Here is a 26,617-nt window from a genome sequence, read left to right as displayed (position 1 = left end):
TGCTAGCATAATATAAAAGGTACGGTAGCAAAGCCAAAGTCATATACTACAGATTTTTTTATTATAACTAACATTGACAACTTTAATATGCACAGTGTTTGATAATCATAATGACAGGTACATAACACTATTAACAAGGGTCATTAATCTGCCCATGATAAGAATAGAAAGAAGGAAAAGAGAGATGTACATTTAAAGCTGATGGATAAGCAAGCCTAGCAGATGAATGGATCTTTGGAACTTTCTGGGACGAAATCCTTCTGTCTTGCAGAACACTCCGCTGGATCAAAGCTAGTACCTTTAATTTTCCACATTTTTTTCTCAACTACAAAAATTGTTTCACCAAGTCATCAGTTGGGTTTCTTTACTCATTCACTGAAGAGTGGTCTTTGTTCTGCATATCCTTTTCAGATTTCTGGCAGTGTAATTGCTTAAAGAAATTCCAGAATTAGCAGAACAGGTACAAAAACCATGTGGCCTTACATGTTAGATAGAGAGATTTTGGATTTATATCCAGCCCTATATTCTGAATCTCAGAGCAGTCACAATCTCCTTTACCTCCCCACCCCCCACATGCACAACAGATACCCTGTGAGGTGGTTGGGGCTGAGAGAGCTCTAACAGCAGCTGCCCTTTCAAGGACAACTCCTATGAGAGCTATGGCTGACCCAAGGCCATTCCAGCAGGTGCAAGTGGAGGATTGGGGAATCAAATCCGGTTCTCCCAGATAAGAGCCCGCACACTTAACCACTACACCAAGCATGTTTATGAAGCAGGTTTCATGTGTAAAATCCAACACTAAAGATATTCATTTTGTCTACATAACTGGTACCATTGGAAGCATCTCACTTGGAAGAATAGAATCTCTGTACCTCACTTTCATTATTTCAGGGATTGGAAGACATCTTTAACGTGTCAATATGAGAAATCAGACACAGAAACATTGTTTTCTCCATACAATAAACAATTCAAGAACTGAAGTCTAAATTTTGAACTAAGTTCCGTCTCTAATCTAGTTTGTAGGGCTTCCGCAGACAAGTATGTAAAACAGGAAGGTTTGTGACAAAGCAGTCGAGTTCTGCTAAATCTGAAATCAAAAAGGTGCAGAAGAGGAGGATGGTGTGGAGAGGGAAGCTAAGCGTGGTTGGATGTTAAGAACGTGGCAAAGCACACAAGCTGTAGGGCATTGGAGACAGAGTTATTGCAACTGCAGGGGTCAGGTCCAGGTCTTCTTTTGACATCCCAGGAGCTGGCTGGAAAGTGAATCTCTGCAGAAGATTTGCAAAGAAGAGGAAGAGCTCCATTTTAGCCAGGGTCTCTCCAACACACACTCGCCGACCTGTGACAATGCAGACGGGGCAGAGAAGCCCCGTTTATTTATAACGCTTTTATACACTTTCCCTTATATAATGATAGCCATAAAATACAAAGAAGTAAATCTGAGGAACCCAGTGATTAAGACTACCGAGAAAGAATGTTAAGAACATAAGAACATAAGAGAAGCCATGTTGGATCAGGCCAACGGCCCATCCAGTCCAACACTCTGTGTCACACAGTGGCAAAAAATTTTATATACACACACACACTGTGGCTAATAGCCACTGATGGACCTGTGTTCCATATTTTTATCTAAACCCCTCTTGAAGGTGGCTATACTTGTGGCCGCCACCACCTCCTGTGGCAGTGAATTCCACATGTTAATCACCCTTTGGGTGAAGAAGTACTTCCTTTTATCCGTTTTAACCTGACTGCTCAGCAATTTCATCGAATGTCCACGAGTTCTTGTATTGTGAGAAAGGGAGAAAAGTACTTCTTTCTCTACTTTCTCCATCCCATGCATTATCTTGTAAACCTCTATCATGTCACCTCGCAGTCGACGTTTCTCCAAGCTAAAGAGTCCCAAGCGTTTCAACCTTTCTTCATAGGGAAAGTGCTCCAGCCCTTTAATCATTCTAGTTGCCCTTTTCTGGACTTTCTCCAATGCTATAATATCCTTTTTGAGGTGCGGCGACCAGAACTGCACACAGTACTCCAAATGAGACCGCACCATTGATTTATGCAGGGGCATTATGATACTGGCTGATTTGTTTTCAATTCCCTTCCTAATAATTCCCAGCATGGCGTTGGCCTTTTTTATTGCAAACGCACACTGTCTTGACATTTTCAGTGAGTTATCTACCACGACCCCAAGATCTCTCTCTTGGTCAGTCTCTGCCAGTTCACACCCCATCAACTTGTAATGTTCATCTTGAAAGAACAGTGAGAAATGGCCAGCTGGAAAAGTGTTTTTCAGGTCAATGGGCTTGGGTACCTGATCTACTAATTAAACCCACAGTGATCAATCTAAAAGGAGTTACCTGCAGAGAAAGGCAGGAAGGCATCCCTCTTGACAAACCTTCCTTCGGAATCAAGGAAGTGCTCAGGATAGAATTTGAAGGGTTTCTCCCACTCGGATTCATCATACAGCACAGAGTACAGGAATGGAGTGACATTAGTACCCTGTAGAGGAGAGGAGAAGCAATGTGTTATTGAAGAAAATGAAGATGGCCCATCAAGTACATTAGCTATCCTTCAGACAAAGAAAACACCATCTTACAGAGTTATGTAAGAGTCCAAATGCAATGAAAGCAGAATTTAAAAATTGACTTGGATGGACAACGTTTTTAGAATTTGAAAGTTTTGGTACAATCCAAGGGAAGTCAGACACGTCCCCATTGTTTCCATAAAACAAATCCATGGGATGTAGAAGAACTTCTTTAACTGGCTCTCTTATTCCACAAAACTAAATGTTGGTTGCAAAAATAATTCACACATGTGCCATATTCGGCTGAGCAGCGAATGTAAAGCAATGAATGATCACCTTTGGAATGAAGTAGTCTCCAAGAGTGATGCCTGCAGTGGTGAGATGTGGCAGGGTGGTGGGGGCAATGTTAGCAAACCTCTGGACTTCGTGAATCACCGCATCTGTATACGGCAGTTTTGCTCGGTGCTCTATCCGTGGCTGAGCAGACCCAATTACCTTGGTCATTTCATCTTGCACTTTCCCTAAGAAAACAGAACACTTTATCTGAATGAATTAAGTTGGTTTTCAGATTTTGAATCATTCCCTAAATATACTGAGGCCATCTTAATTAGTATGAATGGATCTTTCAAGAACTGCTCTTAAGAGAACTTCTGACTGACCCAAGGTCATACCAGGAACTGCATGTGGAAGAGTGGGAATCAAACCTGGTTCTTCTGAAATAGAGTCTGCACTGATAACCATTACACCAAACTCTGTCTCATTCTCTCTCTCCATGTGCGTACACAAACATACACACATATATAATCAGCCTAATGAGGATTAATTTACAAAAGTTTATACTAGAATAAAAATTATTACTTTCCACCACTGGGGGAGAGAAAAATGGTGCATAGCCACACTTTGAAGCTCTCTGTTTTTAAGACTATGTTATCTTAATATACCCTTGTTATTTTAATTTTTTTCATAAATGACTCCTTCAAATTTTTCTTGGTCCATAGAACCTTGTTTTTGTCTGAAAATTCATTAATTTACGAGTTCCCATAAGATGGGGAGGAAAACTGAAGGAGCAAAGATTACTAAACAATTAAGAAATGATGACTGATACCATTCAAGGACACTGTAAGTAAAAAATCAGCTTTCTCTGCTCTTTCCTCATTAAATATTTGTGAGAACTTTGAATTAGAGCAAGCTTTATCTTCTTGGTCTTCCTCAAGTTGCCATTTCTGAGTGCCTCCTAATTCTCCTAAATTTCCAGAAGAAGGCAAGCCATCTCACCAGTGTGAGAGTGAGGTATATGGACTGAACTCTCAAAAAGACTTTTTACTGAAATTTATAGATCAGTGTCTGCTTACAATTATGTCAATTTTCCAGCAATTGAATTATATCTCCATTCAACGTAATCACCACAATCACAACTTTCATTCCTTTGCTTAGGTTTTGAGTTCCCTGTATTCTTTGAGAGGTATAGAGAATGAGAAAATAAAAAACCCAGAAATAATTCAAAAAAGTTTTTCATGCAGAAGCCACAATTCAAACAATAATCAGAGGAACAAAGCAGTCGACAAGTGCACCTTTAAGACCAAATAAGTTTTATTCAGAATGTAAGCTTTCGTATGCTCTTAAGCAGACTTCATCAGACAAGATGGAATGGCAAGCTATCTTTAAATATAGAGAAAATGGGCAGTGAGTTGGTATGTAGAGTCATGGGAATGTTTTTAGCAGATCAAAAGAATCCCAAATTGGGGTCAGTGTTTGTTTAGTATAGTTAACTGGGCTGTAACAGCAGTGGAGGGTGATAAAAAGCAGACATGTCATAGGTCTGAAGTGCCATAAATCTGGATGTTATTCTGGCTTCTTAGCTGTGAGTTTAAATGGAGCGCATTAGTATCTCAAGAAGTTATAGCAACATTATAGTTTGCCATTAGAAGAAAAGAATACACTAGAATATAGTTGAAGATGGGTTAGTATATTTAATAAGATAAACAGCCAATATCCCTATTTGAGTATGTCAGTACAAAAAAACCCCAAAATATTCTGATACACTGTTGTAAAATAGAAATACATTCTAGTTTGCCATTAGGGAAAAAGGGTACATTAGAATATAGCGGGAGATGGGACAGTACATGTAACGAGACAAACAGTCTGCAGCATTTATGTTTCTAGATGCTGAAAAGCATTTGATAATCAATCTTGAACTTTTTATAAAAAATGTATTACAATATTTAACTTGCAGATCCAAATTTGAGACTTGGATACAAGGAATCAATATGAAACAGAATGGAGAAATTGTAATTAATGGAGTATTAACAGATGGATTTTAAACTGAAAACGGGACAAGGCAAGGTGTCCGTTATTAGAACAGCTATTAATTCTTGCAGTGGAAATTCCAACCTCCAAAATAAGACTGGACTCCAAAATTGAAGGACTGAAAGTAGATGGAGAGGAATTTAAATTGAAATGTTATGCTGATTGTGTTGTTTTATAAATAGCACAAGAACCAGCTTGATAGAAAATCAATCTAACATAACAGCACTGCTGTAAGAAAGTGCTGCTATAACAAGTGTTTAAACTATACATAGGTTGTATTTTTGTAATTCATAGAATTCATTGATAATACAATCAGCACTTGTGAATAAACATGATCGTGCAATCAACACTTGAAATCAAACTATGTCTAGACATTCAATCATTTTCACACCATGTATGAATATCGTAACCTGTTATAAAGTAGAATCCAAGTCCAACTCGAAAATAGCAAATTCGTAATGCAAAATAAGTCCTCCTGACTTCTGACTATATTTCTTTGAAAAAATTCCAAATCACAATCCAACAGATACCTAGTAGAAATCCATTTCAAAACCTTGCCAAGAATCACCAATTTCCAATCCAGTCCTCGAGCTGTCCCAGATTTTCGTATAAGTGATATTCAACTGACAGCATAGAATTCATAGCAGAACACAGAGCCTCAGTTTAATTCAAACGGAAAGTGCCTTTCTTGAGTTTCCGTTTCACCTTTAAGTTCAGGATGGAACTCTGTAGGCAGAAAGGGATGACTGCACAAAGCTACCTCTTCCGTTCAAGTAAAGCAGGAGCTGCTTTGGTATTTTTTTTTTTCAAGTCACCAAAATCTTCTCCATGGCCATTCTAATGTCTAATCTTGCTCTTAGAGAGAGAGAGTGAAGGGTCACTTTCTAAACATGATTGGGATCTTGGGGAAGGGCACAACAGATGCCACTTTAGAACAGAATGTACATGAGGGCATTAATATCCTCCTAAACCAATGCACAATTTTAGAAGTGGTAGTTAATGGATGAAACTTGCAGCACATTGTAAAAGAAGGAAGATGCTCTGGTTATCCCAGTTTTTCAAATATGGCAATAGCTGGCAGAGAAATGGTGGATTTGTCTAAGGCAGTTTGTAATATGCCTTGTGAATGTTTCGAATTGGGGTAAAAAGGACTAGCCTGATCTCATCAGATCTCTGAAGCTATGCAGGGACAGCCCTGGCTAGTAAATGTATGGGAGACTTCCATGGAATACCAGGGCTGTGACACAGAAGAAGGCAGTGGCAAACCACCTCTACACTTCCCCCACCTCGAAAACCCTCTGGAGTCATCGTAAGTTAGCTGTGGTTTAGGGTTGCCAAGTCCCTCCGCCGCTGTGGAAATGCTCTAGGATTCGCTGTAAAACTCTATGGCACCATAGAATTTTTAGTGCGAGTCCTAGAGTGCTCCCGGTGCAACGTCCCCAGTGCGATGATGTCACTTCTGGGTGACATCATCACGCTAGGGACAGCGTGCACTGATGGGGCTCTTTGAGGGCAAGGATCCCCTCAGCGGCCTGCTCCCTGCCAGCAGATTGGGGACCTCTAGGGCGGATCCCCCACCCCTCGAGAGTTTGGCAGCCCTACGGTGGCTTGACAGCACTTTCCATCACCAAAAAATGTGAAAGGACGGCAACAAGTTTTAAACTCAATGTTTTCCAATATAGGTTTCCCACCCCTGTCGCCCATTTAATGTACACAAAGAGTTGCCAGTCTCCCACCCCCGTTGGGCACTTCCCACAGCTGACTGATGGGGGGGAAATGTGCCAAAATAGGGCAAGAAACATCAGCATCCCCTAGAAATGATGTGCATCCGGTAATGATATCAGTGTGTTGCTGAGGGGTGGTGGGGTTGTCCTGTCATTTTAAGGGAAACTCTGTGGTTTAGCCATAGGCACACAAGAGGGCGGAGGTTACAAGCATCGAGGCACTGCTGTTGGAGACGCAGCTGCGCTGGGCAGGGCATATTTCTAGGATGGAAAACCACTGCCTTCCCAAGATTGCTCTGTATGGCGAACTTTCCACCGGCCATCGAAATAGAGGGGCACCAAAGAAAGAGGTACAAGGACTCCTTGAAGAAATCCCTTGGCACCTGTCGCATCAACCATCACCAGTGGTCTGACCTAGCCTCAGATCGCAAAGCATGGAGGCACACCATCCACCAGGCTGTCTCTTCCTTTGAGAACGCACGCATAGCTGGTCTTGAGAACAAAAGGAGATTGAGGAAGGATCGCACTGCTACAGCACCAACCCCAAATCAGACTTTTCCCTGCAGCCACTGTGGCCGGATCTGCCTGTCCCGCATTGGTCTTGTCAGCCACCAGCGAGCCTGCAGCAGACGTGGACTACTGCACCTTTCTTAAATCTTCGTTTGCGAAGTCAAGCCGAGAGAGAGACACAGGTGAAAACTGGAAGGGACAGCAGTGGATAGCTGGTGATGCCCCTCTCCCCTTCAGTAAGTTCCCTCCTTGCTCCCTTGCTGATTTCACTTTTTTCAAGTCACCAAAAATCTTCTCCATGGCCATTCTAATATCTACTTTTGCCCTTAGAGAGTGAGAGTGAAACGTCACTCTTTAAACATGATTGGGATCTTGTGGAAGGGGAAAAAACGTGCCATTTCAGAAGCGAATTCAACCCATCCCCTTCTGTAGCATTACACCAGATGGGGGGAAAACAGGAAGTGTAACTCACTGGTGCTTCTTCTTCTCCCTCATCCAGGTAACATCCAACAGCAGTCTCAGGGTTTTTCCTGTTTTTACATCTATGCATGAGCGGCATCCAGATTTCCTAGAATAATGGAAACCAACCAACGGAAAGGGCTTACTCTGAATTTCAGGGTACTTCATCATAAACAACATGCTCCAACGCAAGGTAGACGAAGTGGTCTCCACAGCAGCACCAAATAAGTTTGCAACAATAGATTTTAGGTTTTCATTATGGAAAAATCTGTTGTTCTGTTCCTTATTCTTTTCCTAGGATGTAAAAGGAAAGAAAGCATTCCATTCCATTTCTTTCTCCAGCTAAAACTCTGCGGCTCAATACTTTGAGCAGTATAACAATCTGAAATTTCGTTTGCAATCTCTGTTTCTCAAAAGTCAAAAGGGATACATTATTTTTTGCAAGCTCCAAAGTTATATTCAGATTTTGACCTGAAATGGGATTACCCTGCTTGGAATAGAAAAGTAGAAGAAGACTGCAGATTTATACCCCACCCTTCTCTCTGAATCAGAGTCTCAAAGCTGCTTACAATCTCCTCTATCTCCTTCCTCCACAACAGACACCCTGTGAGGTGGGTGGGGCTGAGAGCTCTCCCAGAGGCTGCCCTTTCAAGGACAACTCCTACAAAAGCTATGGCTGACCCAAGGCCATTCCAGCAGCTGCAAGTGGAGGAGTGGGGAATCAAACCCGGTTCTCCCAGATAAGAGTCCACACATAAGAACATAAGAGAACATAAGAGAAGCCATGTTGAATCAGGTCAATGGCCCATCCAGTGCAACACTCTGTGTCACACAGTGGCCAACCCCCCCCCCCCAAAAAAAAAACAAGTGCCATCAGGAGGTTCACAAGTGGGTCTAGAAGCCCTTCCACTTTGCCCCCCAAGCACCAAGAATACAGGGCATCACTGCCCCAGACAGTTCCAATAATATACTGTGGCTAATAGCCACTGATGGACCTCTGCTCCATATTTTTATCCAATCCCCTCTTGAAGCTGTCTATGCTTGTAGCCGCCACCACCTCCTGTGGCAGTGAATTCCACGTGTTAATCACCCTTTGGGTGAAGAAGTACTTCCTTTTATCCGTTCTAACCCGACTGCTCAGCAATTTCATTGAATGCCCACAAGTTCTTGTATTGTGAGAAAGAGAGAAAAGTACTTCTTTATCTACTTTCTCCATCCCATGCATAATTTTGTAAACCTCTATCATGTCACCCCGCAGTTGACATTTCTCCAAGCTAAAGAGCCCCAAGCATTTTAACCTTTCTTCATAGGGAAAGTGTTCCAACCCTTGAATCATTCTAGTTGCCCTTTTATGGACTTTTTCCAGTGCTATAATATCCTTTTTTGAAAAGGATATTATAATATTCTTTTTGAAAAGGATATTATAGCATTTAACCACTAAACCAAACTGGCTCTCGATTCACCTACCACAGTAAGATGATACAGCAGCTTAGATTGGAATCTAAAGGACATTTGAATGAAATAAGATAAATTGTGTCTATTCTACCAATCAAGCAAGAGCAAATCCTGTCAGAGCAGAGAAGATGCAAAAAGCCACTTCTCATAAACATCATTGAATGGGCATTCATTCTAGGAAGGGTGAAGGCGCTGAGAAGACCAGGAGGAAGGAGAATCAGGAGGTATTCCAGAAAAGTAGTGACAGACTTCACATTTCTGGGATCCAAGATCACTGCAGATGGTGACTGTAGCCATGAAATTAAGAGACGTTTGCTCCTTGGGAGGACAGCTATGGCGAACCTGGGCAGTATAATAAAAAGTAGAGACATCACCCTGCCAACAAAGTCCATATAGTCAAAGCGATGGTATTCCCAGTAGTAATGTATGGCTGTGAGAGCTCGACCATAAGGTAGGCCGAGCGCAGAAGAATAGATGCTTTTGAGCTGTGGTGCTGGAGAAGACTCTTGAGAGTCCCTTGGACTGCAAGAAGATCCAATCAGTCAGTCCTAAGAGAAATCAACCCTGACTGCTCCCTGGAAGGCCAGATGCTGAAGCTGAAGCTCAAATACTTTGGCCACCCAATTAGAAGGGAGCACTTCCTGGAGAAGATCCTGATGCTGGGAAAGAGGGAAGGCAAAAGAAGAAGGGGATGGCCAAAGATGAGATAGCTGGACAGCATTATTGATGTAACTAACACAAATTTGAGCAGACTTCGGAGGATGGTGGAAGACAGGAGGGCCTGGCTTGACTTTGTCCATGGGGTCACAAAGAGTCGGACTCGACTGTGCGACTGAACAACAAAAATTCCAGAAAAACTGAAAAACCAACTCATGGAGCATAAAGAACAAAACCGTTATGGACAATAGAAGTATTATGATCAGTCTGCCTAATCCATTTATTGATTCAGCAAGCCCTAATGCAGGATGTCAGATGTGTTGCCTGGGGGACGAATCAGGCCCATGAAGGGTTCCAATGAGGCCTGCGAGCAAGTCTGCTTTTCCTTCTCTCTCGCTTCCTTCTGCATCACTTCTTGCTTTTGCCAGGCTTGCTCAATTGCACAGGAGTGACAGAGCAAAGTCACTATTTTCTCCGTTGGTTGATGCTCCTCACTTTGGGCTTTGCCAGGCTCTCTCAATCGCACAGCAGAGCTACCGAGCCAAGCCTCTTTTCCTTCCTTCTGCCCCTCCTTATTCTATGGGAGGAAGGAAAAGAGCCAGAGCTTCCTTTGCCCAGTTCCGTCGATTACATGGTAGAGATACATAGGCCCTTTTCACACTTACCAGTGGAAACCGGAAGGGAGTCGGTATTGTGCCGCTTGCAGTAATCCGAGACAGGGATGGGAGTTTTCAGACACATGTTTTTTTTTTCCGGTAGGGTTCCGTGATTGAAGCGAGCCATTTCACACTGTTCCGCACTGTTCCGCTCTTATCTCGCTTCCACCAGCGCCAGCCGTTTTTGCCTGCCGGCTCGCGATCTCCAGCTTTTTTTGGGGGGGGGAACGTCGGGCTAAGATCGCTATAGCGACGTATCACAACAGCAACACCATAGAGATGGCTAGGCTCTATTGAGATAAGTTACCAGGTTTCAGCGGTGGCGATATCTGGCATCTTAATGGAGCCCAGGCATCCCTATGGTGATGCTGTTGTGATACGTCGCTATAGCGCTATAGCGATCTTAGCCCGACGTTCCAAAAAAAAAAGCCGGAGATCGCGCGCGCCGGCGGGCGAAAAAGGGCGCAAAAACTGCTCCCGGGTTAGATACTGGACATTTCACACAGCACCCCATAGCGATTTCAACCCGGAAGGAGGGGTTTAAAAGTGGAAGAAGCTGCTCTTTGTTTGTAACGACTCAGGCACGCCTCACTACCGGGACAGCCGCGGGAGTGTGTGAAAAGGTGAGAGTATTCCGGTAGCAGCCAGTTACTGAATCGGGTCTGTCTGAAATGCCAGCAGAAACCCGTTACTGTTCAGTAACTGACCAGCTTCCATACCGGAATACATAGACTGTGTGAAAAAGCCCTAAATCTTTAATTGTACTTGTCTGTGTCCTTTATAAAGCTTATATCTCTGCTACCAGGCATTACATTTTAAGACACATATGGCCGGGCCTGACAAGGCCTCATTTATGTCAGATCTGGCCCTCATAACAAAAGAGTTCGACACCCCTGCCCCAATGCCTTGATGGATTCTGTGGTAAAAGGAATAGCTAACTGTTTCTTGTCCATGAACCTAAGCCGTTATGATTTCTAAGAACCCTCCTTCGATAAAGTCAGATAGCCAATAACACTTTCAATAAACTTTCCAATATTTCCCCCCACCAAAAATGGGGAAATAAAAGAGACAGATGGAAATCTTCCTCATGCCACTGTGGCTACATAGGAGAAAGTAATTTTAAAAGTATGATAGGAGTTAGGTTTTATGATGCCAGTTATAATTCAAGCAGTTATAATTCAAGCAGCATTTTAAGGTAGCCACAGTATGTATATATATATTTTGGCCACTGTGTGACATAGAGTGTTGGACTGGATGGGCCATTGGCCTAATCCAACATGACTTCTCTTATGTTCTTATGTGACACAGAGTGTTGGACTGGATGGGCCATTGGCCTGATCCAACATGGCTTCTCTTATGTTCTTATGTGACACAGAGTGTTGGACTGGAGGGGTCATTGGCCTGATCCAACATGGCTTCTCTTCTGTTCCTATGTGACACAGAGTGTTGGACTGGAGGGGCCATTGGCCTGATCCAACATGGCTTCTCTTCTGTTCCTATGTGACACAGAGTGTTGGACTGGAGGGGCCATTGGCCTGATCCAACATGGCTTCTCTTCTGTTTCTATGTGACACAGAGTGTTGGACTGGAGGGGCCATTGGCCTGATCCAACATGGCTTCACTTATGTTCTTATGTGACACAGAGTGTTGGACTGGATGGGCCATTGGCCTGATCCAACATGGCTTCTCTTATGTTCTTATGTGACACAGAGTGTTGGACTGGATGGGCCATTGGCCTGATCCAACATGGGTTCTCACTGTGGCCATGATCTGTAAGTTCTTCCAAATTATCAGCTTTTCATTTTTTTTTCAGTGTTGCATTTTTTATTACAGAGACATAAGGGGAAAGACAACTGGTGAACCGGGGAAAGCAGAATACTATTTCTGCTGCAGATTGTGTTAGAACTGCAGTACTGCAGTCCTAAGCTCTGCTCACGACCTGAGTTCTATCTCCAGTGGTAGCTGGGTTTTCAGGTAGCCGGCTCGAGGTTGACTCAGCCTTCCATTCTTCCGAGGTCGGTAAAATGAGTCCCCAGCTTGCTGGGGGGGAAGTGTAGATGACTGGGGAAGGCAATGGCAAACCACCACCCCGGAAAAAGTCTGCCTCACCCCAGATTCGGAAATGACTGGTGCTTGCACAGGGGACCTTTCCTTTCTTGTGGAAATCCCAGCTCCCCCTTCCCCTAAGCTGGATTCCTTCCCATGTGGCCCAGCATTCACATGCAAAGAGATTTTAAATCAATGGGTGAGAAAAGTTCACCACCTGTGATTATCTGCATCTTTACCTCTTGCTGCTGGATTAGAAAAGTATCGATGAAGCTTCTCTGGTCGTTCACATCCAGTTCTTTGAGGTGTTCTATGAAGGTGGCCTGTATGAAGGCGAACAGTTCATCCCTGTTCTTCAGGACAGTCTTGCGACCACCAAAAAAAAAACCCAGAGCAGGAAACGTGTTGTACAGCTAAAAGAATAAAACAGGAGAAAGGGGAAAGATCATGAAATCTCCAAACCCTACAGCCAAGGCAGAAATCTCAAAGGTGTTTTAAAATCTCTGTGACACTGTAACACCCATACTCTTGCGCTAGTTTCTAAGCACTGCCATTATTAGAGTTATCTGGTTGTGGAACCACTGACAGATTAGGAATGGGGACATAGAAGAAGAAGACATTGGATTTATATCCGGCCCTCCATTCTGAATCTCAGAGTCTCAGAGCGGCTCACAATCTCCTTTATCTTCCTCCCCAACCCTGTGAGGTTAGGGTTGCCAATCCCCAGGTGGGGGCAGGGGATCCCCCGGTTTGGAGACCCTTCCCCCGCTTCAGGGTCATCAGAAAGCGGGGGGAGGGGAGGGAAATGTCTGCTGGGAACTCTATTATTCCCTATGGAGATTTATTCCCATAGAAAATCATGGAGAATTGATCCACAGGTATCTGGGGCTCTGGAGGGGATGTGTTTTAGGGTAGAGGCACCAAATTTTCAGTATAGCATCTAGTGCCCCTCTCCAAAATACCACCCAAGTTTCCAAAAGATTGGACCAGGGGGTCCAATTCTATGATCCCCAAAAGAAGGTGCCCCTATCCTTCATTATTTCCTATGGAAGGAAGGAATTGAAAAGGTCCCTTTAAATGTGATGGCCAGAACTCCCTTTGGAGTTCAATGATGCTTGTCACAGCCTTGATCTTGGCCCCACCCCTAATGTCTCCTGGCTCCACCCCCAAAGTCTCCTGGCTCCACCCCCAAAGTCCCCAGATATTTCTTGAATTGGACTTGGCAACCCTATGTGAAGTGCATGTGGCTGAGAGAGCTCTCCCAGCAGCTGCCCTTTCAAGGACAACCTCTATGAGAGCTATGGCTGACTGAAGGCCATTCCAGCAGCTGCAAGTGGAGGAGTGGGGATTCAAACTCGGTTCTCCCAGATAAGAGTCCGCACACTTAACCACTACACCAAACTGGCTAGGGGGCTAGTCGCCGGCATTGCATATTCTGTGACATAACTTTCAGAAAAAAACCGCAAGTGACCGCACCCTGTGCACAACATCAACATCTTTCTAAATCTTTCTCCCGCTACTGTTTCAAGCAGCAGCAAACGCTAGTTGTCTGAGGCCCTGGCAACACTTACTGTAAATGGTACAGTTCTGAAAGGACTGTTCCATATATTTCCCAAAACAGTGCAAATAAGTTGCAAGTTTCTCAGAACAAGACTTGTATCAGCTACGAAGTCAAGAGTTTGTGCCGTAAATCTTTAAAGGCGTCAAGATATACATAGTCCTGCCTGTCCAATTAGTACTGGAATTTCAACCCTTTAAAAACCAAACTTCAAATAGTTTACCCTGACTGAAGGCTTTCCAAAGAGCCGGAAGTTTTCCTTGACCAAGTTCAGTAATCTTATAAATGTGGGATCTTCGTATTCATATCGCTTGCCGAGTAAGATGGTCACTATAACGTTGGCAGGAGCGGCATTCATGATTGTGTTAATGTCAAATGGTTTTCCTATAGAACAGATATTACAATGAAAAAATTATGTTATGGAATTAACATCGTTATCTTTTGTGCCTCGTGCATTAGCTTGCGTATGCTCGCCGAGCAGTGTCATCTATTCTATGCTGACATAGAATGCTTTGCAGCGTGCAGAGGGGGGATTCTAGACTGGACCGCGTTGAAATGTGGTTCAGGTATTTTTTTAGTGCCTCCCAACTGCAAAGATAAAAAGCCAACTCACTGTCGTGTACTGCCTCTTTAAGAGGCTATCCCAGTAGGCCTCAGAAAAAGCAGGAGACTAGGAGGGGCTCAGTGCTTCTCTTCTCAGCATCTTGTTTTTGAAGCACACCTGCCCTGAAGACTGTGAACTGACAGGGCACTTCAGTGCTGATGAGATTTCCAAGGCACTGAAGAACATCTAGAGTGGAAAGGCACTAGGCTTTGACTGCATCCATAATCAGTTTCTGATGAGCAGCGGCAAGTTCACTAAGAAGTGGCTTTCAAAGTTTCTCACTGACATAATGAGAACATGAAGACTCCCAGGAGAATTCAAGAAACCAAAGATAGTTGCTATTCTGAAACCTGGGGAACCAAAACATCTAACGGAAAATTACAGACCTAGTTCCCTTTTGAGCTCCTGTTATATACTCCTGAAAAGGCTAATCCTGGACAGAATCAGTGACAGAATTAATAAACATGTCCCTGTAGAGCAAGCAGGATTTAGTCCTTGTCATAGTTGTGAAGACCAGGTTCTCAGCTTAACAACTTTCATTGAGGCAGGGTATCAAGAGTATCTTAAGACATCAGCAGTTTTCATCAGTCTGACTGCTGCTTATTGACACAGTCTGGAGGGATGGTCTGCTATACAAGTTTTTACAAACTTTCCCCTGCAGAACATTATTTAGTCTCCTAAATAACATGCTGAGCAATGGAGCTTTCCAGGTAATTACAGGTCAGTCAATCAGCAAGCAGAAGAAACTGAACAACGATCAACCTGAGGGCTTGGGTATCGCTCCAGTTCTTGTTAATCTATACATCCCTGATAACCCCAAGACAATATCCAGGAAGTTCGTTTACGTCAAGGGCTGCACTAGGCCATATATGAGAAATTGATGAGAGTCAATCAACCCCTTAATTCTTCGATCGAACCTTCTAAGGAAACCAACGCACCAACGTCAGGTTCAGAACTCATTGGTGGAGGCCATCCTGATCCTGCCAATAAGGATTCTCCTCCTCCATCACAAGGAAATGGTGGTCTTATCACTGAGTTAACTGTGGAAGAGGTTTCTTCTGCTGAGACTGCAGGTGAATCAAGCCAAAGAGGAAGACCATGGCAACAGTGAAAAATCTTTGTTCTGGTGGCAGAACAAGCAGGATAGTCGGAAGGACTCAGGGCTTGTTTTCTCAGGGTGGTTTCACACAAGAGATTTGGCCAAACCTAGCCCCGCCTCCCATTCAGATTAAAAGTGCATGATCACACCAGCGCATCCGCCCTCCAAGCCGCACCCATTCTCATCCTGTCTCCAGGTGCCTTCCATCCACATTAAAAAGCTATCTGGATCATTCCTGTAGTATCCCCCTGAATCTCCTTCAGGTCGCATAATCGCTAGCCATCTGAATGCCCAGGAGCGACTCATAAGTGGAAGAGAAGTGTGATCGAGCCAAGCCATTTCTGGCATGGGGGGTGGGGTGGTTCCCCTAACACCTCTCTGAGGAGCGTTTGTGCGCTTTTCTGCTTGAGCACACACACGGGAGGACTTTTTAAAAAGAACAACCCTTTCCGCAGCAGGTCCGTGGTTGAGCCACGCTAGCAGCGTGAATGGGCAACCATGGACCGCTGTTGGGATCCTGCCGCTTCAACAGCGGCTGTCTGATAGCCTGGAAACGGACCAAACTGAAGCGGGTTTTTAGGTGACGGGATAATGTCGCGTCAATTTCACAGTGTGAAACCAACCTCAGTCTCCCAGCCTAGCAATCTGCAGAAATGCAAGGCCTACTAGAGCCAGTTTGGTGTAGTGGTTAAGTGTGCGGACTCTTATCTGGGAGAACCGGGTTTGATTCCCCCACTCCTCCACTTGCACCTGCTGGCATGGCCTTGGGTCAGCCATAGCTCTGGCAGAGGTTGTCCTTGAAAGGGCAGCTGTTGTGAAAGCCCTGTCAGCCCCACCCACCTCACAGGGTGTCTGTTGTGGGGGAGGAAGACAAAGGAGATTGTGAGCTACTCTGAGATTCAGGGTGGAGGGTGGAATATAAATCCAATGTCTTCTTCTTCTACTACTACTAAGAATCTGCAGAACCAGGTCAGAACCACCCTTCCCTAGCGCGTGAGAAACAGCTTAGGTAAGTGTTGTTGTTCCTTATGCCAGTAGTCAAGTTACCTGCCCTACAATTACTGTTAATAAAGAGGCCTTCAGTCAAACAGAACTGGGTGTTGTTCACTCCACTAGACAAAACTCACCTTTAAAAGATTCAAACTTCTTTATTAGGAAACTACACTCCTCAACAATTCTGTTTTCTACGGTCTTCTTGCCCATTCCGTAATCTCTTAAGGTGGATATTGCAAACCGCCTCATCACTTTCCAGTTTTCACCATTAGAAAAAACAATACCTGGAGAGAAATGAAAATAAGGTTTATGCAGAACAGTGACTGGTTCCTCACTGTTTGGCTCTTGGACTGTAGAAGACCCATCATTCTGGTTGGAGAAGCTACAACATTCACCTACTAATCGGAACTAATTCCGGGAATCAGGAGAGAGATGTTCCTCGTTTTAATGCAAAACATTTTCAACAACGGGCAAAAGCAGGACCAAAATACAGGAAAGAAATAAAATGTATACCGGGTCCCACCGTTTGTTCCTGAGCCAGTTCCTATCCATATAAGCAAGGGTGTTTCTAGGTGAAATAATTAATAAAGAACTTATGTACAATGTATCAGATCTCTTATTGGAATTACAAAGAATAATATGATACAACAGACCACCCAACGTTAGATATCTATAAAGGTAAAAGTAGCCCCCTGTGCAAACACCAGTCGTTTCTGACTTTGGGGTGATGTCGCATCACAATATTTTCACGGCAGACTTTTTTTACAGGGTGATTTGTCATTGCCTTCCCCAGTCATCTACCCTTTACCCCCAGCAAGCTGGGTACTCATTTTACCGATCTCGGAAGGATGGAAGGCTGAGTCAACCTTGAGCCGGCGACCTGAACCCAGCTTCTGCCGGGATTGAACTCAGGTTTTGAGCAGACTGCAGGACTGCAACTTTACCACTCTGCACCACTTGGAGACACTCAGTTCCATGAAATAGCTCGGAACTGTTGTGTACTGCATTTTAGGACCTGAATTCAAAACTCAGCGCCACTTCGCACACTCCGGGGAACTGTGGGGAACTGCGGGTCACCTGAGAGAGGCTGGGCCCTTCCGGGGAGCCAATGAGTGTTTAGGGCACGAATATTCAACTGCCCGGACTGGCCAAGACTCAGGAGGAGGTTGTTCCAGGTGCGGCCAAATAAACAAGGACCTGGCCCCGCCACATTGCCTTGCTGTTGTGTGTTGGTTCAATAAAGCCGGTTTGGTGTAGTGGTTAAGTGTGCGGACTCTTATCTGGGAGAACCGGGTTTGATTCCCCACTCCTCCACTTGCACCTGCTGGAATGGCCTTGGGTCAGCCCTAGCTCTGGCAGAGGTTGTCCTTGAAAGGGCAGCTGCTGTGAGAGCCCTCTCAACCCCACCCACCTCACAGGGTGTCTGTTGTGGGGGAGGAAGGGAAAGGAGATTGTGAGCCGCTCTGAGACTCTTCGGAGTGGAGGGCAGGACATAAATCCAATATCTTCATCTACCTCACAGGGTGTCTGTTGTGGGGGAGGAAGGGAAAGGAGATTGTGAGCCGCTCTGAGACTCTTCGGAGTGGAGGGCGGGATATAATTCCAATATCTTCATCTACCTCACAGGGTGTCTGTTGTGGGGGAGGAAGGGAAAGGAGATTGTGAGCCGCTCTGAGACTCTTCGGAGTGGAGGGCGGGATATAAATCCAATATCTTCATCTACCTCACAGGGTGTCTGTTGTTGGGGAGGAAGGGAAAGGAGATTTTGAGCCGCTCTGAGACTCTTTGGAGTGGAGGGTGGGATATAAATCCAATATCTTCATCTACCTCACAGGGTGTCTGTTGTGGGGGAGGAAGATAAAGGAGATTGTGAGCCGCTCTGAGACTCTTCGGAGTGGAGGGTGGGATATAAATCCAATATCTTCTTCTTCTTCTAGTTAGGGTTGAACGTCTCTGAACCCAGTATTTTACAAGAACAGTCTTCAAGTCCTTTAAAAGTCATAAACTGATTTCCCACTAGCGGTGCTCCGCCCTCATGCTTCTGTCTCCCCCCCCCCCCCAGCTAAAGCGATCGATTTCTCATCAATCGCTCTGCAGGTGCATTTTGAGCTTCTGGAAACTTCCGTTCCCTGTGCAGTTTTTAGATGCTGTGTTTTCAGGATTACATCGCTGAACAGGGAATTGGAGACTGCTGTAGCTCAGAAGGCACCCGTGGGGCAACTGGTGGGAAATCTTTGGCTTGCCCCGAGGAAAGCAGAAGCATAGGTGCGGAGCAATGCTAGTGGGAAATCGGCAATAGACTCCACAAGTATCCTAAGCGAGGCTTTTTTTGAGTAGGAAAGCAGAGGAACACAGCTTCGGATGGCTCGGCATCAGGGGGTGTGGCCTAATATTTATTTTATTTATTTATTTCCGTAGATTTATATTCGCCCTTTCCCGTGAAGGGCTCAGGGTGGACTCCGGCATAATAGAACCATTAAAACCGACAATAAAACCTCAGTACAGTTAAACAATTAAAACAATGGATCAGAATTAATTTAGGATGGCCTGGATAGTGTGGGCACCAGCGTTCCCTCTAAGCTGAGTTAGTGTGAGCTAGCTCGTAGATTTTTAGCCTCCTGCTCACACAGTTTTGTCTTAGCTCAGGAAGGATGACCCCAGGACACAATAATTTATGCAGTCGCTCACAACTTTAATACCGGTAGCTCACAAAGCAGAATTTTTGCTCGCAAGACTCCACAGCTTAGAGGGAACATTGGACTGGGCACATAAGGCATAATTATTGTAGGCAACTTAGATTGCCCAAATATGTCAGCACCACTGGCCCCAGTCGAGGAGGCACTTATTACTGGGAGGCCAGTTAGATGGCATAATAGGATGAGGATGCCCGCTTGCCTCAACCATAGGCCTGGCGGAACAGCTCTGTTTTACAGGCGCTCCGGAACGGTAACAAATCTGGAAGGGCCCAAATCTCCATAGTGAGCTGATTCCACCAGGTCGGGGCCAGGGCCAAAAAAGGCCCTGGCTGAAGCAAGCCTAGGGTTGCCAAGTCCAATTCAAGAAATATCTGGGGACTTTGGGGGTGGAGCCAGGAGACTTTGGGGGTGGAGCCAGGAGACGTTAGGGGTGGAGCCAAGATCAAGGCTGTGACAAGCATAATTGAACTCCAAAGGGAGTTCTGGCCCTCACATTTAAAGGGACGGCACACCTTTTTAATTCCTTCCTTCCATAGGAAATAATGAACGATAGGGGCACCTTCTTTTGGGGCTCATAGAATTGGACCCCCTGGTCCAATCTTTTTGAAACTTGGGGGGGTATTTTGGGGAGAGGCACTAGATGCTATGCTGAAAATTTGGTGCCTCTATCCCAAAAAACAGCCCCCCCCAGAGCCCCAGATACCCACGGATCAATTCTCCATGATTTTCTATGGGAATAAATCTCCAAAGGGAATAATAGAGTTCCCAGCAGACATTTCCCTCTCCTGCCCCCGCTTTCTGACGACCCTGAAGTGGGGGGAGGGCCTCCAAACCGGGGGATCCCCTGCCCCCACCTGGGGATTGGCAACCCTAAGCAAGCCAGATGTCCTTTGGTCCAGGGATGGTCAGAAGATGTTGTCTGGCCTATCATAATGGCCTTCTGGGCTCATATGGGAAGAGACGGTCCCGAAACGTCAATACTAGAACCTTGCAGGGGTAGCCAGTGCAAACCGCACAGCATCATCTGACTGCTTGCCCATAAAGGCAATTCAGTCAGCAATTGTGCTGCTGCATTCTGCACCAGCTGGAATTTCTGGATCAATCTCAAGGGCAAGCCTGTGTAGAGTGACTTACAGGAGTCTAACCTGGAAGTGATTGTTGCATGGATCACTGTAGTTAAGTCCTGAGGAGCCAGATAGGGTGCTAGTTGTTTGACCTGCCGGAGATGGTGAAAGGCAGATCGTGCAACAGCTGTGACCTGGGCCTCCATAGAAAGGAGTTCCTTTCTATGCGAATGAGTTCCTGCATGGGTTTTCCTACAAAAAAGCCCAGGTCGTAAGAAAGATGAAGTGCATGTAGCTTCAAAGCTTCAACAATCCACAAAGTGCCTGTGCTGATTGCTTCCTATGGAAAGTTAAGGAGATTCTTCATAGCCACCTCTAGAGGTGCCCTTTATCTTTCTGTTGTTTGTACCTCTGTTTTTGAACCCTTTTCCCTGTGCTGTTGTCAAGCACGCATATTCCCGTGTGCCATGATGGTCCATAAGACAAAGAGCAGAACACCAACCTCTCCTGCTCCCCTCCCCCTCTTTTACAACTTAAGGGCAAGTAGTAAATCCATCTGGCCCAAGGATGTTTAGGTTAGCCTTGCTGTGAACGGTGCGATGTGCCTCTCCTCCAGATTCACACAGCCAGGTCTTATCAGCTCTCAGAGAAGGTGTGGGAAAGGGAGATGTTTTTAATAGCCTGCATTCCTTAGTAGTAAAAGAGATACTATGTAGTAACCTTTGAACCCGTGACTCAAATTGCATCTGTATGGTATCCTTTGAAGCTATCCTATAAAGTAACTATGTAAGTCTGTATACGTCATTACTTCCAAGGATCCTGTCCTTGGCAAAGCTATGGAGTTTCTACAATAAAGCAACTTTTGATTAAATAACAAAAGACTGATTATTGAGAAATATCGATGCTTGACATCTGTTTCCAGGATCTCAATTCCTTGGGGCTTTTCTTTGCCCTCGAGGTGAGGGGGAGGACATAAGTGCTTGTATCAAAGCAGTTTAATCCAGCCTAGTTCTATAGATAGGAAAACTCCAGCTCGCATATCTCCTAGGGCAGGGATGGCCTGTCTACAAATCTATTCAAGACCAGCTACTCTTCAGAAAGAAGGACCTCACCATGGCCATGATGAAACTCATCAAATACTGGGATCACAGCCTTGTTCGGAAAGGCATGTGTCTGGTTCACCAAAGCCTCCTTCATGGTCTTATAGCCTGCCAGAACGACCGTTTTCTGGAATCCCAATTGGATGCTGAAGACAGGACCATACTGTTTAGACAACTGAAATACAATGAAAGACAAATGAGGAACAGAGTTCCGATTATCCAGCCAGGGTTACCAGATGGTGTCAACAAAAATACTAGACACATTTGTAGGGTTGCCAAGTCCCCTGCATCCTCCGGTAGGAGTTTCGCTCATGCACAAAGTGCATGTGCAATGCAATGATGTCACCCGGAAGTGATGTCATCGTGCTGGTGACGTCGCATGCAGCCGCTCTAGGAGTTTCCGGGAAAACTCTAATTTTTCCCGGATGCTCTAGCAATTTGGGAGGAGAAACTCTATGGTACAATAGAGAGCATAGAATTTTGCCTCCTGAATTGCCAGAGTGTTTGGGGAAAACCACAGAGTGACGTCATTGCACTGGCAACATCGGGGGAAGTTCCCCCCCACTAGCCCAAAGTGGGCCGGTGAGTTGGGAACCTCCAGGGCAGGAGAATCCCCGTTGTAGGGTTGGCAGCCCTACATATTTGGTAAAAATGTGTTGGCCAAATATATATATATATGTACACACACAAACACAAGAAAAATGCCAGAAATGTCTCTTTAGTAGATGTTAGGGTTGCCAACTCCGGGTTGGGAAAGTCCTGGAGGGTTTGGAGTGGAGTTTGTGTGTGGAGATGTTCTATTGAGGCTTTTAATTGCATGGAGGTAAAGAAGACCATATCCAGCCTCTGTTAGAGGGACACAACATTTTTCTCCCAGCAGTTGCCAACCCTAGGAGGTGGTCAGAGGTGGCCAAACTTACATAATGTAAGAGCCCCATCGGATGACTGAGAGCCTCAAGACATGAACATCAGAAGTCTTGAGAGCCATAAGACAGGGAGGAAGGGAGGGAGGGAGGAAGAGAGGGAGGGAAGGAGGAAGGAAGGAAGGAGGGGAGGGAAGAAGGGTGGAAAGGAGGGAGGGAGAGAGGGAGGAAGGAAGGAAGGAAGGAAGGAAGGAAGGAAGGAAGGAAGGAAGGGAGGGAGGGAGGGAGGGAGGAAAGAAGGGAGAGAGGGAAGGGGGATGGAAGGAAAATAGATGGGAGAGGGAGGGAGAGGTGGAAAGGAAGCAACTTTAAATGTATTCTCCAAGCTGCTAGCTGGCTTGGCTTGGAGAAGTGATTTAAAGAGAGAAATGCATTCTCCAAGCCAGCCAACAGGTGAGTGGGGGCCTTGTGAGCCACACAATATGCGTGAAAGAGCAACAATTTGGCCACCCCTGATCTAGTCAGTCCTAGAGTGACCTGCTAAGCACTAGGACACCACACTTTCCCTCCCATTTAATACATACAAATACACCCAAACATTTGGGGTTTGGTAGAAATTCAAGAGAGAAAGATAATAACAGGCTAAATTCCATTTTTACAAGTCCTGTATAGCTTTAAAAAAATGAAACCACTGTGTTCCTATTCATAGTATGGTCTCCGGGGGAGAAGTTATGAAATGTAAACATGTATTAAATGTTGTCAGGGCTTTTTTTATAGCAGGAACTCCTTTGCATATTAGGCCACACACCCCAATGTAGCCAATCCTCCAAGGGCTTACAGGGCTCTAAGTACAGGGCCTACTGTAAGCTCCAGGAGGATTGACTACATCAGGGGTGTGTGGCCTAATATGCAAAGGAGCTCCTGCTAGAATTCCACCCCTGATATTAGGCCACACCCCCTGATGCAGCCAATCCTCCTGGAGCTTATAGGGCTCTTAGTACAGGGCGTATTGTAAGCTCCAGGAGGATTGGGTACATCAGGGCCTAATATGCAAAAGAGTTCCTGCTGCGAAAAAAGCCCTGAGTGTTGTGCAGGGCTTTTTCTTTTTTAGCAGGAATTCGTTTACATATTAGGCCTAATGCCCCTGATGTAGCCAATCCTCCAAGAGCTTACAGGGCTCTTCTTACAGGACCTACCGCAAGCTCTTGGAGGATGGGCTACATCAGGGGGTGCAGCTGCATAACAATCCCTGGATTAGGAGAGCAGGCAGCCAGCCAGCCACCAGGGGCTTTGCCACACCCCCAGCAGCCCTCATTAACCACTGAAGACGCCCACGCCACCCTTTCCCCACTTCTTATGTGATTTGGGGTGACGATTGGCTTGCTGGCCTTTTGACTGGTGGAGGGGTGTGGCCCAGGAGAGCCCCAGGTGAGTGAGGCCTGCTAGGGCTGCCCTCACTTGCCTGGGGCTCTACTTTCTTGCATCCAATTTGGTTTTGGCTGGTGGGGGGACAGCATATGCTAATGAGTTATACCAATGAGCTCTGCCACCTATTTTCCTACAAAACGACCCCTGCTTCTTTTCAAACCTTGCTGGCTGCAATGGAGAACATGAGGGAGATGCCTGTGGGTATTGTCCTTTTATCAAGCTATAGGGGGAAGACAGAGCACGTGTATGGAACTTTGCCTTCCTGGTTGCAGGTCTCTCAAATTTTCTCAGTTTTTGTTATGGGTTAGAAAAGGAAAATACTGGAGCATCCAGTTCAATATATCCAGCGCAATATATCCACCTATACTCCTATAGGTATGGTTTACACAGAATCCAGAGCACCAAAACTACCCTTCTAGGCATCTTAACCTAAGAAAAACATTTCCCCCTGAGATGCAAATTTTCTATATGTAAGGAATTTTTTTTTCAAAATGTAAAGCAGCATTCAAACTTGTGACTTTCCCCAGCTCTAGCTCTTGGTCTGACATCACTGCTTTCCACAGCTATAGCATCTGGAATCACTGAGACTTGAGGGGACTTTCCTCCACCACTTTTCTTCTCTCGAGGTATGACTACTGAGTTTCAATGAAAATCTGATTTCCCAGTCAGTACAATCCTAAGAACACAGGAAGCCCCGCTGAAGAGACCTGAGTGAGATTCTGAGTTGACTTCCCGGCACATGATCTATCTCGAACATAGCTTTGACTCCAACTTTCTATGTTTTCACTATTATTAAATGGGGGCCTGTCCCCCAACTCAATTTTCTCTATGTTCTGTTAGAACAAAAATAAAATAGGAAGTCCTTTTCAACTTAGGGTTGCCAATCCCCAGGTGGGGGCAGGGGATCCCCCGGTTTGGAGGCCCTCCCCCTGCTTCAGGTTAATCAGAAAGCGGGGGAGGGGAGGGAAATGTCTGCTGGGTACTCATGATTCCCTATGGAGACTTATTCCCATAGAAAATAATGGCGAATTTATCCATGGGTATCTGGGGCTCTGGGGGCCCTGTTTTTTGAGGTAGAGGCACCAGATTTTCAGTATAGTATCCAGTGGCTCTCCTCAAAATAATCCCTAAGTTTCAAAAAGATTGGACCATGGGGTCCAATTCTATGAGCCCCCAAAGAAGGTGCCCCTATCCTTCATTATTTCCTATGGAAATTTAAAAGATGTGCAATCCCTTGAAATGTGATGACCAAAACTCCCTTTTGAGTTCAATTATGCTTGTCACAGCCTTGATCTTGGCTCCACCCCCAATGTCTCCTGGCTCTACTCCCAAAGTCTCCTGGTTCCACCCCCAAAGTCCCCAGATATTTCTTGAATTGGACTTGGCAACCCTATTTCAACTGGATTATGGATTCTCTTCTAAATTCTAGCTTGGTTTGGTGTAACTTGGTAAAGGTCTGTTAGTTTGTTCTTGGCATTGTAGTTTAAATTAATCTGTATTCAGTTACCGCAATAATTACTTCCAGTGTACTAATATATCAAGCACATTTTATTAATATATAAGCAAATTGTGTGACATACATTTGTTTTCACATTAAATGCTCGCATTTGTGATGGAGAAACTTAAGGGTGTTTTCCCACAGAGCTTACCTCGGAGCGACGTCCCTCTTCACCGCGCAGCGTCTGCGCGGATTTCCCACCAACTGCTCTGCATAACCAGGAAGAGCCACGGCTTTTGCGTCGCTAAAGTAAACTAGTTTTTAGCGGTTTACATCTGCAACACAAAAGGTCCGGCACTTCTTGGTTATGCGGAGCAGTTGGTGGGAAATCCGCGCAGACGCTGCGCGGTGAAGAGGGACGTCGCTCCGAGGTAAGCTCTGTGGGAAAACGCCCTAAGTCTCTCTGCTCTACAAGACCAGTACAAGACAGGACTTTAGAAAGAAAACAAGCAAGAAAGTTACCTTTAACATGGTTCTGTAAGGCCTCTTCAGATCCAGTAGGTGGAGGTTTCCAATGAGTGGTAATGGGCATGGTCCTGGTGGAAACCTTCGGCTACTGCTCTTCCAGAAATTGCTCCTTTCCCAAAGGAATGCAAGTGTGAGGGCAAATAGGAACAACACAAAAATAGTATCCATCCAATCCATTTCTTGCTAAGAAGAGATTGCTTGTTGAGGTTACAGGGAAATTTGCAATGAATTTTGCTCAAGGTGTGTGTCCGTCTCCTGAAATGAGTGACAGAGATTTGTTTATGTAGACATGGCCCAATATCAGTTCTCACCAAGCATCCAACCCATGCATTTTCAAAGAAATATCCCTCAATATTCTGTGCACTTCATCTAAAAACCCCTGTGTTTGAATGGGCGCCATCTACTTCATCCAATGGAAACTTGACTCTCCTCACTGAAAGTTCAGCCCAATATTATATGGAAGGCTAAGCTAGTTAATTATCTACTGGGTCCAAAGTGTAGGGTTGCCACTGAATATTTTGGTTAACTACTGAACTTGTAGTTCAATAACTTTCCAACGGGTCAACATGACCCTCTGAATTGTTTTCCCTTGGAATCAATGACAAGTATTTTGAAACAAATGTGAGACCCTTGCTCCATTTCAACCTGCCTAGATATCAGAGATGTAAAGTGAGAGAGAGAGATGTATTTTTCTGTATTGCGACTAAGGTTGCCAAGTCGAATTCAAGAAATATCTGGGGACTTTGGGGGTGGAGCCAGGAGACATTAGGGGCGGAGCCAGGAGCAAGGGTGTGACAAGCATAAATGAACTCCAAAGGGAGTTCTGGCCATCACATTTAAAGGGACGGCACACCTTTTCAATTCCTTCCTTCCATAGGAAATAATGAAGGATAGGGGCACCTTCTTTT

General features: G+C 45.1%; 1 protein-coding gene across 1 annotated transcript; it reads right to left on the bottom strand.

Moving 5' to 3' along the window:
• Positions 1-39: 39 nt before the first annotated feature.
• On the bottom strand, positions 40-26,057 carry LOC132566192 (cytochrome P450 2K6-like). Its single transcript, XM_060230978.1, has 9 exons — positions 25,704-26,057; positions 21,465-21,627; positions 16,727-16,876; positions 14,120-14,280; positions 12,578-12,751; positions 7,671-7,818; positions 2,861-3,045; positions 2,358-2,499; positions 40-1,339 (listed from the first exon to the last, which is right to left on the bottom strand). The coding sequence occupies exons 1-9, from the start codon at positions 25,884-25,886 to the stop codon at positions 1,152-1,154; spliced, it is 1,494 nt and encodes a 497-aa protein (XP_060086961.1). The 5' UTR covers positions 25,887-26,057; the 3' UTR covers positions 40-1,151.
• Between the last annotated feature and the right edge of the window lie 560 nt (positions 26,058-26,617).

This window comes from Heteronotia binoei, chromosome 1 (assembly GCF_032191835.1).
Source record: "Heteronotia binoei isolate CCM8104 ecotype False Entrance Well chromosome 1, APGP_CSIRO_Hbin_v1, whole genome shotgun sequence".
Classification (NCBI taxonomy): domain Eukaryota; kingdom Metazoa; phylum Chordata; class Lepidosauria; order Squamata; family Gekkonidae; genus Heteronotia; species Heteronotia binoei.
Note: the sequence above shows the minus strand (reverse complement) of the source record. Positions and strands in the feature narration are given on the sequence as shown.

Coding starts and splice junctions, on each gene's coding strand:
- LOC132566192 (XM_060230978.1), bottom strand. CDS start 25,886: ATGGATTGGATGGATACTATTTTTGTGTTGTTCCTATTTGCCCTCACA. Junction 21,628..25,703: donor CTTACAGAACCATGTTAAAG/GTAACTTTCTTG, acceptor ATTGTATTTCAG/TTGTCTAAACAGTATGGTCC. Junction 12,752..14,119: donor TTGGAAAGCCTTCAGTCAGG/GTAAACTATTTG, acceptor TTATTCTTTTAG/CTGTACAACACGTTTCCTGC.